Below are 15,077 nucleotides of genomic sequence, written 5' to 3' on the forward strand. Positions count from 1 at the left end.
CCTTCTTCCAGCTGTGAGTTCACATGCATTAACTTAAGGAAGGGTCCTGCTTGGACCTCTCCACTCTGTACAGATGACAACTGAACGTCTTGCTCCAGAGCAGACCCCCAGCCAGGACCTGTCAGTACTCACAGCTATGTATTTTCTGCAGAGAGAGGTACTTTTCCAGGTTCCTCCTGAGCTTCATCTCATTTCCATACTTGCCCACGGTCCCATCATCGGACAGGATGAAGTGGGAGTGCATGCTGTTGAGTGTGGTGAGCTTGCTGAGGGGGTTGCCCAGAGTCTGGTACAGGCACACCACCTGCGAGACAGCAAGGACAAGAGGGTGTCAGAGTTCGAGATCCTTTCCAGGACTCAACTGCTGCAAAGGCCAGTCTCTAAGCACTACAGAGTTCCTGTTGAGGTTAAAAAGTACTAGCTACTACCTAGAGCAGTGCTTCTTAAGCTGATACCTTGCTTTCCAAGGATCAAGTTGGGGTTTTTTAATTTCCCATTTTTTACTGATGGATACATGGTCCTACTATGTGTGACTAGTACACAGTTTGTGCTATATGAGACTCACAATGCAAGTTCAACAACACTCGAAAACATCATGCTCAATAAGCCCATGAACCATATGCTTGGATGTCACATTGCTAAAAATGGTTCTAAATATTCATTTTCAATTTCTGTACTTACCTTGTTTCAGATCATTAAAAGACTATTCAAGGATCTGCATCAGTACACAGACTACATCATTACCTAGAAAATACACCTTTTAATAGATCTATTCCAGAATAATATTTTGACACATTTTTTCTACTATTCCAAATGAAATGAAGAATAACAGCCAACCAACCAAATGGAGATTCATTCAATATAAAACATTCAGATTTTGATTAACATTTATTGACTCTTCCTTAAATTACTCCAATTCTTATTTGTGTTTAGAGATGAAAGCAGAGCATTTGCAATCAGAGAGCCCAAGTTTGTCCAGATTCTTTTACTAACTTTGACTCTAGATAATTTCTAACTCCTTTCTCAGGCTTATTTCCCTCATGCGTAAGTGACAATGATAATAATTCCTACATAAGAGGGTTGCTGTGAGAATTAAAAGAAAGAACAGATTTAAAAAGCATTACAAACTTTAAAAACTTTAGTCTTTAAAAGTTACCTTTATAATTCCTAAGCATGACACTGAAGCCAGAATCCAAAAAGAAAGAAATTGATAGATTTAATACATATTTTTTATTAATGGAAAAATGGTCATAAATAATACAAAATAAAAACTGGGGAAAATTCAGAATATGTAGCAAACAAAAATGTTAATAGACTGAGTTACAATGTAAAAGGTCTTTAAAATATAAAAACTGTGTTTAAAAATGCACAAAACCTAGATGTAAAGATGTTGAACCTTACTAGCAATCAGAGAAATGTAAGTAAAAATAATTAGGTATTATTTTACACCTATTAGAAGGGCAAAGTTTTAAAAACACCAGAAAACACAATGGTATATGGCAACGGTACAGGGAAATTGGCACCCTCATACCTTGTTGGTAGGAATGTAAACTGTTACCACATTTCTAGAAGGTAATGTGTCATGTTTTTAAAGGTAACTGACAACTAGCCCAAGCATTCCACTCTGAGAATTACTCCTAGGGAAATAAGCCAGCTAGTTTCAAAGATTTATTTATCTTACCACAACATTAATATGATTTTTTTGCAAAAGCGAGAGCAGGAAACCCACCTAAACAGACAATAATAGAGGAATAGTTCAACAAATTGCAGTACTTTAATACAGTAGAATATCATCAGGAGCGAAAAATCAAAATGCACCCTTGGCCTCCAAATGTGGTCTCTCACTACTATTTCTCACTAAAAGCAACCAGCCATTTCTCTAGGAGAAAAAAATATATACAATGAGCCTGGAACATTTTTTCATATCAAAACAAAAGGAAGCTATGAAAAAAATGACTAGAATTGTGTTAAAAGGACTCAGGAGACAACTTGAAATGGCTCCGCTGACCAAAATGGTACAATTTGAGCTGACTAAGAATACCAACTGTAATGGATTAGTGGATGGAAACATACCAAATACAGTTGGACCTCTGTATCCACTGGTTCTGCATCCGCGGATTCAACCAACCACGGATGGAAAGGCCTGTGACGGTTGCCTCTGAACATGTACAGACTTTTTTCCTTGTCATTATTCCCTAAACAATATAGTATAACAACTATTTGCATAGTATTTACATTTTCTTAGGTATTATAAGTAATCTAGAGATGATTTAAAGTATACGGGAGGATGCGAGTAGGTTATATGCAAACACTACACCATCTTATATAAGGGACTTAAGCATCTGCGGATTTGGTATTAATTCGGCATCCATGGCCCAACCCCCTGTGGATACCAAGGGATGACCACATATTTAAATTCATGAATTAAAAAAAACAACTCACTTTTCACCTTGGAGGATGGTAGGTAACCAACTCACTGTTTTGAAAACTGGCAAATAAAAGGAAAGAATCGGGCATTCATCCTGCACTTTCCTATGTGATTGTATGACAAGGTAAACCAAGTGGTTGATGAGAAAAATTTTTCTCCTTATAGAGTATTTAAGCTAACGTAGGGGAGGAAGAGAATTCCTCTACCCTCTACGTCCTTCTGGCTGAGCTACAAATTAAATTGACATGAGACAGAATAACAGGAGAAAATCAAACAAAGCTTCATAACATGTATACACAGGAGAAACCCAGGAAAACTAAGCAACTTGCCAGAATGACCAAAACACCCACCTTAAATATCATCTTTAGGGAAAGATAAAGGAGGATGTTGGGATAGTGGTTTGGGACTTCAAAGGGGAGGAAGGCAATCCACATGGAAATAGAAAAGCAAATGTTTGGTAGATAAGAATGGGCTTAGCAAGGACCCTCACAGTCTGTTGATACCCAGAGTCATCTATGGTGAAGGCCTCTCCTGGAGACAGGCCTTTTATGTTAAATTCTTTTAGGCAGTCAAGTGGAAGGTCAAAGTTTCTTTCAGACTCTTTTGTTCTTAAAAAGAAGCAAGGCAAGGCAAAGACACACATTTTGGGGTGGCCAAATCTAATCTCCCACACTAATAAATGAAGACAGAACACTATAATGAAATGTCAGCAGTTTGAACACTGTCGAAATAATGAATCTAGGCAATGACATCATAATAAGTGAGACGATCATGTGTTACAAGGGAAGGACACCCCTCCTCCTATGGCATAAACTTGAACAAAAAAAACATGAATCTGATCAGAACTTAGGATCAAACTACCAATTTACAGGAAAGACAGGAGATAAAGAAATAGGGTAACCCTACTAGAAGAGATTAAGTCTGCAAAATCCAAACTGTGGGAAACTCTTCAGGACAAATGACCTAGTTTCTTCAACAAATAAATTGCCAAAAAAGAAAAAAAAAAGAGAGAGGGAGAGAAAATCCATAGATTAAGTGATTGAAAATTACTCAGGGAAAAAAATAAGTGACTCAAGAGCAATAGCAACCCATCACAACATTGGGAACTCCTTTGGATAATTAAATCAAACAACTAAAAAATTATAAGACAATTAGAAACTTGAACATAGATTGGATATTTGATGATATTCAAGAATTTTTAATTTTTTAGGTATGATAATGGCAATGTGGTTATATATTTTAAGTTGCCATATATTGTAGAAATACATACTAAAATATTTCTCAGTGAAATTATTTGATGTCTGGAATTTGCTTCAAAATAATGGAAAGAGGAGATGAGGAATGGATAAAGGAATAAATGAAACAAAATTGGCTATGAGTTCATAACTGTTAAAGCTGGGAGGTGGGTACATAGGAATTCATTATTCTAATCTCTCGACTCTTTTAATATGTTTGAAATTTTCCAAAATGATAGTTAAAATAAACCATAAGCATGTCTATTTTAATTGACATAGAGAAATAACTAGGTGAAGTAGTTAAGCGAAAAAGCAGATTCACAGCAGTGGGTTTCTATTGTAACTTTTTTTACATACATAATTTTTTTTACTATACATATGTACACATACATAGAAAAGATTCTGTAGAAAAGATAAACACCAAAATATTAACAGTGGTTATCTTTCTTAACACTTTTTGTAATATCTGAGATTTTTATCAAAAATATACATGAGTCATAAACAGATTTAGACAAGTCCATTCCCTTTAAAAAAACAGATAGGATCAAAGAATCGATACCCAGGAATGAATGAAGCAGAGAGTAGTACGAGATGAGGGAAAAAAAGGGCCAAATCACGAATGTCTCTTGCTTCACTAAATGCATGCCATCGCAAGAAGCTTGGCTGTTCCTCTAAGAAAGACAGCAGCCATGAAAGGATTTTTCACAGAGGAGTAGCATGATCTGATTTCTATTTTAGAAGAATCATTCTGGCTACTGAGTTGAGACTAGACCATAAAAAAAGACAAAGATGACAGTAGGGAAGGCTATCACAATCATACAGGTGACAGAAAATGGTGGCTTGCACCCGCTCAGTAACAGTGGAGGTAATAAGAAGAGGTCAGATCCTGGATATATTTTTAAAGTGAAGTTGAGATAACTTACTGATGGATCAGGTTTGAGGAGTGAAATAAAGATCACTCCAGGATTAGTCCAAGGTTTTTGGCTTGAGCAAGGACAGGATTGTGACTTTCTAAGACAGGGAAAGGGAGGCAGTAGGAAGTTAGGAGTTGGTTTTGCACATCTTACATTCAAGATGTCTATTAGATACCCAGATACAGTGCTAAGTGGGCAATCGGATACATGTTCACTTCCTTCTGTTATGAAGGATTTTCTACTTACATCTTTTCCAATGAGATCTCTTTGATTCTCAATGACCCCCCAAGGAGGGATTCCAACTGTCCAGATTTTTCTCAAGGAGTGGGAAGAATGGGCTTTCAGGGCATCCCCAACATGTTTGGACACTCCTATGAACAAACAGTTTAGAAGCCAAACTTTAATTCACAAATCACGCAAAATACCATGACTGCTGGAAAGAGACAAATAGACAAGTATATGCAAAAGGCCATTATTAGGGAAAGTTGCTGGCACAGTGGAATTAATTTCTGATATATTGGCTTCCTCTACTCCCTCTTGACACCTCTCCTGTCACTGACTTCTCTACCTGAAGAATTCTCCTCTCCCACTGGGCAATCTCTGCTTACAACCTCAATTCTGACCCTATTCTTGACTGATCAGAACGTCCTACAAACCCAGCCCTGACATCAGGAATGTTCTAAGTATTTTTTTCTCTAACCTTCTCTACTATTTCAGCAAAATATCCTGCAGATGTGTCTGTTGCTTCATTAAGGTAAATTAATTTAATAGCTTTATATACATAAATATTCCAGAACTAACACATTAAATTTTGACTTTCTGGGATTAATAATAATAACAATAATTATAATAGCCAATACTTACTAAACTCTATGCACCAGGTGCTTTTTGAAGTATTTTATATGTATGTACACTTTAAGTAGGAACTTTTTTTAGTCTATCTTATAAGCAAAAATTGAGGCACAAAGTTAAACATTTGTCCAAGGTTGTAGAGTTTGTAATTTGCAGAGCTTGGATTCCAATCCAGGATATCCGACTTTTCTTTCTAAAACAGACTTTACTTTTTAGAGCAGTTTTAGGTTCACAGCAAAATTCACCTGAAAGCACAGAGATTTCTCATCTACCTCCTGCCCCTACGCACCCACAGCTTCTCCCACTATCAACATCACCCACCAGGGTGGTACATTTTTACAACGGATGAACATACATTGACACATCATTATCACCCAAAGTCCACAGTTTACACTTGGGTTCTCTCTTGGTGGTGTACATTCTCTGGGTTTGGACACAAGTATAATGAGATGTATCTACCATTATAGTATCATACAGGATTGTTTCACTGCCCTAAAAATCCTCTGTGCTCTGCCTTTTCATCCTTCCTGCCCTCTAACCGCTTGCAACCACTGATTTTTTTACTGTCTCCACAGTTTTGCCTTTTTGAGAATGTCACATGGTTGGAATCATGCAGTATGTAGCATTTTGAGATTGGCTTATTCTGCCTTTTAAGCACAACACTGCATTACAACACTTACTCTTCCTCTACATAGTACTAACCTTGTAAGTGTCATTAGCACCAGGGGAAAAAAACTCGACATTGTGTGTGTATCTGATGCATAGCACTTAAATCATTTCCCTCTTTCCAGCACCTTCCTCTCCACCCCATCTTTTGCATTTCTCCCAGTCATTTTCTAGAACTGGGGTTCTGGACCTCAGGCAAACAATATCAACTGTAGAGTCATCCACTGCAATAGAGATTCAAATTCCATAGGTGAGGCAGAGGTTACCAGCATTGTGTGGTGGGCTTTTTTCAGCAGCCTACTGTGATCCTAATACATATTGTCTGTTGAGACTCTCTGTTAAACCAGACCTGACAGTGTCATTTCCCATTAATTCTCCTGTTCAAAATCCTTTGAGGGCTTCCTGCTACACAGAGAATAAAACCTCAGCCCATCAGCGTGGCACCCAATCTGGCTCCAGTGTCCCTTACTGTCACTGTCTTCTGCCACATGGCATATCCAGCTGGTGGCCTTATCACCTCTTTCTACACGTGCCTTAATCTCCAGCTGTGTGCTTGGCCCTGAGCTGTACCTCTGCCTACAATGCCTCTTCCCACTCTTCCCTAAAGCCCACACCACGTGCTATATCCTTCTCCAAGCCTTCCCAGGTGCCCTCAGCTAGAACTAGAATTCATCTTCTTCCTTTTACCCCCAAACACTTTCTTTGTATCTCAACTATGACCCAAGCAGCATCGATTTTTAGTCAGCTGTTTATTGTCTGTCATAGCCCACCCCCTACTAAACCCAGGGCCCATATCTTCCTCATCTTTCATCCATAGGGCCTATCTAAATACTTTATATGTAGTAGATTTTTAAGGCTTGTAGCATTCAATTTAAGTAAATGTCAAACATTCATGCCAAGTTATGTTCAACTACAGTTGAGAAGCATCTCAACTCAAGAATAGGCAGAAGCTCATAAGCAGAGCTTCTCAAATTTAAAAGTATACACGAATCATCTGGGATTTTGTCAAAATTCATATTCTGCTCCTGCAGGTCTAGGGTGGGGTCTAAAATCTGCATTCCCAACAAGTTCCCAGGGCATGTGGCTGCTGCTGATCCAGGGACCACTTGTCGAGTTGTCAGGCCCTAAGGAGTTGTGGTTGAATCAGGTCAGACCCTGAGTATTGCTTAAAGAAGCTCCAAGCATGCCTCATTTCTCATTTCTTTTATTCATGTGTACTATTTTGATAGTTTTCACACTATTATATTTGTGTTCCTTAACTGACTCCAACCTAAAATGTTTAAAAAAAAAAGCAATAAGTAAAATAAAACATGTAACGCAGATAGTTATTCAGAGAAAAAGCCTTGCCCAAGTCTACCTTTTCCTGAATGCTGCAAAACTTCCCCACTCATCTCTTTTTTCACTGGAAATAAAGTAAATAATATACAATGGACTTAGAACTCTGTCACCTTCACTTTCTTCCGAGAATGTAAAACAATAATCATCTCAATAAAATGTACAAGATAATCCATCAGTGACAGGTCAAATCCCTTGGTTTTATTCTGCTTTGTTTTTTCAATCATTTGCTTCCTTCATTCCTTTTCAGTAAAAAGAAATTATTTGTTAAATCAGTACATGTTGCTAAATGCTTAGGCAGATGTGTAGGCCCTGGCCACTAGCTCACAACCACGTGGGAGAGCTAATACACAGACTCATTCTAACAGGGAGGGCAAAACACAGACATGCTACAAGTGCTACAGGCAGTAAATGCTATAGAAATTAAGAGACAAAAGTCAGCAGTTGAGATAGAGAATGCTCATGGGTATGTTGGCATCTAAGATAGATCTTAAAAGATGGACAGAATTTAATAGGACACATTGGCTTGGGCATCCCAAACCAAAAGAGGGAGAAGTAAAGCAAAGACAGAAAGCCACAGCTGTTATTGTGATTTATAATAAGAAATATATATTTGGTCTTTGTCCTGTTTCTGGCACAGAGCTCCTTAAATCCTTGGAATTTCTTAAGTCATGAGAGTGACAAAGGTATCTCTTGTTATGTTAATAAGGTGACTTTTGGACTTCAACCAAGAGTGGGGTCTGGTTGCCAGGGGAACCAACCACGTGATTTGAGGGTTGGAAATTTCAGTCCCATCCCCCCAACTCTGAGGAGAGGAATGGGGCTGGAGATTGAGTTCAATCACCAACAGCCAATGATTTAACCAATCATGCCAGTGTAATGAGGCCTCCATAAAAACCCCAAAGGACAGGGCTCAGAGAATTTCCAGGTGGGTGAACATGTCGAGATGCACGGAGGGCATGGAAGCTCTGTGCCCCTTACCTTGCCCTATGTGTCTCTTCCACTTGGCTGTTCCTGAGTTATATCTTTTACAATAAATTAGTAATCTAGTAAGTAAACTGGTTTCCTGAGTCCTGTGAGCATGTCTAACAAATTAATCAAACCCAAGGAATGGGTCGTGGGAACCTCTGATTTATAGCCAGTCAGTCATAAGTACAAGGAACAACCTGGACTTGTGATTGGCATCTGAAGTAAGGACAGTCTTGTGGGACTGAGCCCTTAACCCGTGGAATCTGACACTATTTCCAGCTAGATAGTGTCAGAATTGAGTTGAACTGTAGGATACCTAGCTGGTGTTGGAGAATTGCTTGGTGTGGGGAAAGAATCCACACATTGGAATTGGTGTCAGAATCATAAGAGGTGAGTAACAGACTGGTAAGAGGAGGGTTGGTGTAGTCACTAGTTCTCAACCCTGGCTGCACATTAGACATTCTTTAAAAGCTCCACTCTGAAAAACTCTGAAAAAGATTTGCTGGCAGCAGTGGGATCCAAAGGAGACTTCTGACAGCTTTGGGGACAATGAGAAGCAAAGGCATGGTACCCACAAACCCTACCCTCTGAGTTCTCTGTCCTTCTCACGGTTTCTGAGAGCCGTAAGTAAGTTCCTCTCTGCTCTGAGCTCCGCTTTCTTTCCATTGAGCTCCCAATCTACTTGGCTTTCCAGTCCAGGGCTTAGTGAGCCGGCTTGAGTCGGCAAACAGTTCCAACAGGAACCCGAGTCCCTAGCCCTTGGTTCAGTCCTCAGTTCTCCATTTGATTGAAATCCTGGTCCACAGTCTTGATTTGTTGACATCTGCTTGTTTAGTCCTTTCCCCAGTACCCAGTTCCACAATGGGAGTTGCTAATGGCGTGCACAAAGCCCTCGATTGGCCAGTCTTCAGTAGCATCTCTTTGGTTAATGCTGGTGTGTTAATGTGCACACTTGTTTGTCTTGTTTTATGTAGGTAAAGGTTATTGCTAATGGGAATCATGGAAGCTAAAAGCCACAAAATTGATGCACATGGGGCGAGTACTTAAAATCTGTTAGAGCGCTTACTTACTTAACTCTAAGTTAACCCTAAGACTCCTGTGTTAGGATACATTGGTCACAGAATGGATTAGATTACCACTAGGTCACCTGTCCACCTCAAGAAAATTTCCTTGCAATGAGGTACACTGTAAAACACCACACAATCCCCAACCCAGCAGCACATCCCTCTTAGGTATTAATGTGGCTCTGAGACACCCAAGGCTTAGCTAAAGAAATGGGATCCTTAGTTCCAAAGAGTTGAGCATGCCACTTTCCAGTACAGCTGCTTACTTTATGTCCAAGAACTGTGGTCCCGGAAGCTGTAAATATATACAAAAATGACAAAATCTTACTAAAAACAACCTAGAATTACCATAGTCATTATGGGGAACATTCCAATTAGACAAGATCATTCATTTAAGAAGTGCACTTGAAAGCAAGGGTCCCCAAATCCCACAAACAGAATGAGATACCTATTTTAACTGGCATGCAGAAGCTTCCAAGAGGCTTCAAGATTCCAAAATAGCTTCACTGAAAAATTCATTGCAAAAGGCTAATGAAAAATTAAAGACATAAGACGTACATAAAACAAAAGACAATAAGATGGACATGCTCCTACTGCTCCCCTCTATCTTGCTTTACCTGAGTACTCAGGCTCTACTAATTCTCCTTCTGAACTCCTTTTCCACTCTGAACATACTATTAAATAGTTATCTTTTAAAATATAGTCATGTGCTCCATAAAGACGTTTCAGTCAACAACAGACTGCATATGCGAGGGTGGTCCCATAACATTAGTATCATATAGCCCAGGTGTGTAGTAGGCTATACCATCTAGGTTTGTGTAAGTACACTCTCTGATGTCCACATGACAAAATCATCTAACAATGCATTTCTCAGAATATATCCTCATCATTAAGCAACAGATTACTATAAAACCACCCAAGACTGCAGGAGATCCTCCCCAGGTATCTTTAATTCTTTGGTCAAAGACCAAACTAAGGACCATAGTTAAGAATTTCCTAAATCCAGGGAAGATCTCCAAAAGTTTCCTGAAGAATTTAAAGTCTTTATCAGGGCATATGACCCAGGGCTGCTAGATGTTTATCAGTTTGTGCACAAGCTGTTAGGACCTAGTGAAGCCCCAAAAAAATGCAGGAAGTAGAATGGTATAATCCCGAGGATAATATTCGAGATACTCAATCTTCAACACGGCACCATTCATCAGGACATATTGAGGCGGCGTCCCACATGCCACAACTGGAAGGACTCATAACTAAAATCTACAACCACGTGCTAGGGGGATTTGGGGCGAAAAAGCAGGAAAAAAAAGAAGATTGGCAACAGTTGTTAGTTCAGGTGTCAATCTTTAAAAAAAAAAAAGAAAGTGTCCTTAAACCTTTAAGAAAAAAAGAGAGAGGAAGATCGACACGGATGTTAGCTCAGGGCCAGTCTTCCTCAGCAAAAAGAGGAGGATTGGTGCCAGATGTTAGCTCAGGGCTAATCTTCCTCAAAAAGGAAAACAAAAAACTTTAATAAGAAACTGCCAAATTCTGATAGATACTAGAGCTACAGTCTTTACTTTAAACCCCACTCTGATAGGATAATAAATCCCTTGGAGTAAAAAAGTTTCCGTAGTCGGGATATCTAATATAATTCAGAGAGAGTTTCCATGTCAACCAGTACAAATGACTCTGGGACCTTTCACTGGAAAACATCCCTTTTTGCTCTGTGATACAGCTCCAGTCAGTCTATCATATAGACATCTCCCTTCTAAATTAAAACAGCTGATACAGTTTGCCTCCAATGAAGATCTCACCTTAGAATTTCCTGACCAACCTGAATCTGATCTCTTATGTTCCTTACAATCTGTCCTTGATATAGAAGAGGAAGAATTCCAGCAAAAGACCCCTAATTTAATTGAGGTGCCTGACAATCTGTAGGCTACCTCTAATACAGACATTGGGAGAATAAAGAGCATGGAGCTTATAAAAATTCAGAGAGACATACCTAAACCTTTTCCCAGATTGCCTCCATATCCATTAAAGCCTGAGGCCATGCAAGGCCTCACACCAATAACAGAAAAACTAATCACCCAGGGGTTTAGTATTCCCTGTACCAGCCCCTGTACCAGCCAATCTTCCCAGTCTGGAAACCTAACGGGAGGGGTTGGCAATTTGTCCAGGACTTGAGAGCTATTAACAAGACAGTTATTCCCTGTTTCCCAGTTGTTCCAAACCCGAACACCATTTTGTCACAAATTCCACCAGACTCAAAGTGGTTGTAGACCTTTGTTCAGCCTTATTCAGCATCGCTGTAGATCCCAATAGCGAATATCTATTTGCCTTTACTTGGAACAATCAACAGTACACCTGGATGATCATGCCTCAAGGGTTCACTGAAACCACTTCTTATTTCTCCCAAGTACTCCACCAAGATTTAAGTACCCTCCAGTTCCCCCAGAAATCAACCCTTCTACAGTGTGTAGATGACCTCTTGCTATGTTCAGTTACCAAAGAGGCATCCATACAAAATTCCATTTATTTGCTGTAATGGTTAGCTGAAAAAGGACATAAAGTCTCTAAGGAAAAATTACAATTATCTCTAGACACTTTTCATTATCTAGGGCAGAATCCAAGTGCTGAAAGAATCCAGCTATCTCCACAAAGAATTAAGCTAATCCAAGAATTTCCTAAACCCACAACTCAGTGATAGCTTTACAAAGCCCCAGGCCTGGCTGGCTATTACAGACTATGGGTTCCCAATCTTTCTCTATTGGCTTCCCCACTCTATGAACTTATTAAAATTTCAGTGCCTGAACCCACCCCTTCCTTGGGAAGATAAACATGAGCAGGCCTTTATAAGGCTAAAATAAACTCTGCAAGAATCTCCTGCCCTAAGGCTACCTAACTATTACAAAACCTTTCATCTTAGGGTGCATGAAAGAAATAACCAAGCCCTGGGAATGCTGCAAGAACACGGCAGTAAACACAGGCCTATTGCCCAGTATCGCATACAGCTTGATTCAGTAGCTCGTGCCTAGCCCAACTGCCTTAAGGCTATAGCTGCAGCTGCAAAGTTAGCCAGAAGCCTCAGCATATTTAACCCTAGGAAATGATATTTATCTACAAATTCCATGTGGTGTCCAAAGTCTTCCTGGCTCTGAACTGACTCAACATTTCTCTGCAAGCAGACTAACCTCCTATAAGATCCTTCTGCTTTCACCACTTAATCTGCATCTTAAACGTTGCGATATTCTTAATCTTGCTACGTTGCTACCCCTGCCTGGAGAGGGCAAACCCCATGACTGCAAGGTAATAACATCCCATTTTGTGACACTATGTCCTGATTTACGAGTAGCCCTTTTGACAAATCCTGATTTAATTTTGTTTGGTGATGGGTTATGCTGGAAAGATGAAAAGGGACGTTCCAAGCTGGCTATGCTGCTATTAGCCAATACGAACTACCTGCGAGGGGAAAACTCCCACAAGCAAAATCAGCACCACAAATAGAGCTCCATGCACTTACCACAGCATGCCAGCCAGCAGAAGATAAACTGTTAATATTTATACTGACAGCCTGTATGCCTTTGGGGTCATCCACGATTTTGGAATGTTATGGAAACAAAGGGGATTTCTTACATCCAAGAGAACCCCAATCAAAAGTGGACAAGTAAATGACCTTCTTGCGCTATTCTCTAACCTTCTGAAACTTCTGTCATTGAAATTGAAGCTCACACTAAAAAGTCTGAATCTGAGTATCAGGGAAATGCCCTCGGCTGACTTTCATGTAAAGTCAGCAGCAAGAAAATCTATAAAGGTTGTGGCTCATGTAGATGAAGTCCATTCTGCTTCTGCAAAAAAATGACCCCTTGTTGCCAGACTTTTGCATTCCTGATATCATTGCAACATGGCAATAGTCCGCTCCTAAGTCAGAGAAATCGCAATGGGCAAACAATGGCTGTAAATTCAATTAACCGTCAGGGCTATGGGATACCCAAGATGGCTGCTTGGTTCTTCCCACCTCCCTGGCAAACTACATCTTTCATTTTTTACATTCCTTCACCCACCATGGTGCAGTTCATCAGATAATTCAAACTACAAATAAACATTGAGGAGGAGACCTCTATAAAATTGCGAAAACAGGGGCTGGCCCCGTGGCCGAGTGGTTGAGTTCGCGCGCTCCGCTGCAGGCAGCCCAGTGTTTCGTTGGTTCGAATCCTGGGCGCGGACATGACACTGCTCATCAGTCCACGCTGAGGCAGCGTCCCACATGCCACAACTAGAAGGACCCACAACGAAGAATATACAACTATGTACCGGGGGGCTTTGGGGAGAAAAAGGAAATAATAAAATCTTAAAAAAAAAAAAAAAAATTGCGAAAACAATTTACCATCAATGTCTGACCTGTCAGGTCCATAATCCTGGAAAAACTATTATTGTTCCCAAAGGCCTCAAACCTCCTCCCTCTAGATCCTTTGAGCACTGCAGCTGGACTTCATTCAACTGCTAGTTAGTATGGGTTATCAATATGTTCTTGTTATTGTATGTATGTTCTCTGGATGGGTTAAAGCCTTTTCCTGCTGCAAGGCTGATGTCTTCACAGTGGCAAAGAAATCATTAGAAAACACGTTTCCCACTAGGGGTATACTTTTCACAGTCTCCAGAGATCAAGGCACCCATTTCACTGGGCAGATCATATAAGCCTTAACAAAAATCTTGCAAACATTTTGGAATTATCCCTATCACCCTCAAGCATCAGGTAAGGACAAGAGAACTAATGGGATCCTCAAACATAAAATCTCTAAACTTGTTGAAACTGCTGGACTCCCTTGGCCTAAGGTATTGCCTCTGGTCTTGCTGACCGCAGTACACTCTGGGAAACATAAACTCACTCCACATGAGATAGTCACTAGTACACCAACGTCTATTGATATGCAACTTTCTACTGATCCCTTGTTATCTCATGTTAATATGACCAGCTACTGTAAGTTTTTAATGTCTTATGCTAAAGCTTGTCATCAACAGGTTAAAGAAGCTTTCCTGGATCCCAATTCAAAGGATCTTGTTGGTCACAGTCTGGAGCCTGGTGACTGAGTATTCTAGAAACATCATCAGAGAAAGACAGCTCTTGAACTCTGTTGAAAAGGAACTTACCAAATGCTCCTGACCACTGACACTGCTGCAAAACTATAAGGCATTGAACATCAGGTACACATCTCACAGCTGAAGAAGGCTCCACCTGACATCTGGTCCTATGCAAACGCTGGAGACCTCCAAGTCAAATTGGTGAGGAAGAGAAGTAGCTGACATGGAGGTAGACTGCTTCCACCTAAGACACCTGATCAAGACTTCATACTTTAACTAAATGTGAAATTCTTTCTTCTTCTCTTTCCTTTACTCTGGCATTGGCCTGGAAAGATAACACCATCCTCTGTATCTCCTGGGCCATGGGTAAGGGAGGGAACTCTTCAGAGACTGCTGGATTTGTCATCAAAAACTCCACAATCTGTCCACGATGCTAGAGACTCCCTCATCCTCCCAATGACTGATTTTTCTTCTGTTCCCAATGTCACCATAAACTGCAATCGACCTCACTTAGAAGTCACTTAGAGTCCGATTTTTACAGCCAGAACATCCA

General features: G+C 40.0%; 1 protein-coding gene across 4 annotated transcripts in view; it reads right to left on the reverse strand.

Moving 5' to 3' along the window:
* The window catches only part of TRPM6 (transient receptor potential cation channel subfamily M member 6), a 165,573-nt gene that overhangs the window by 94,299 nt on the left and 56,197 nt on the right, over positions 1 to 15,077 (reverse strand). For all 4 annotated transcript variants that reach the window (XM_008531410.2, XM_008531408.2, XM_008531406.2 and 1 more), the window contains exons 6-7: positions 4,824 to 4,948; positions 133 to 304 (exon numbers count right to left, since the gene is read on the reverse strand). In XM_008531410.2, the coding sequence (XP_008529632.2) occupies positions 133 to 304; positions 4,824 to 4,948 (297 nt within the window). The remainder of the gene's footprint in view (positions 1 to 132; positions 305 to 4,823; positions 4,949 to 15,077) is intronic.

The sequence above is a fragment of the Equus przewalskii genome, chromosome 22, assembly GCF_037783145.1.
Source record: "Equus przewalskii isolate Varuska chromosome 22, EquPr2, whole genome shotgun sequence".
Taxonomy (NCBI): Eukaryota; Metazoa; Chordata; class Mammalia; order Perissodactyla; family Equidae; genus Equus; species Equus przewalskii.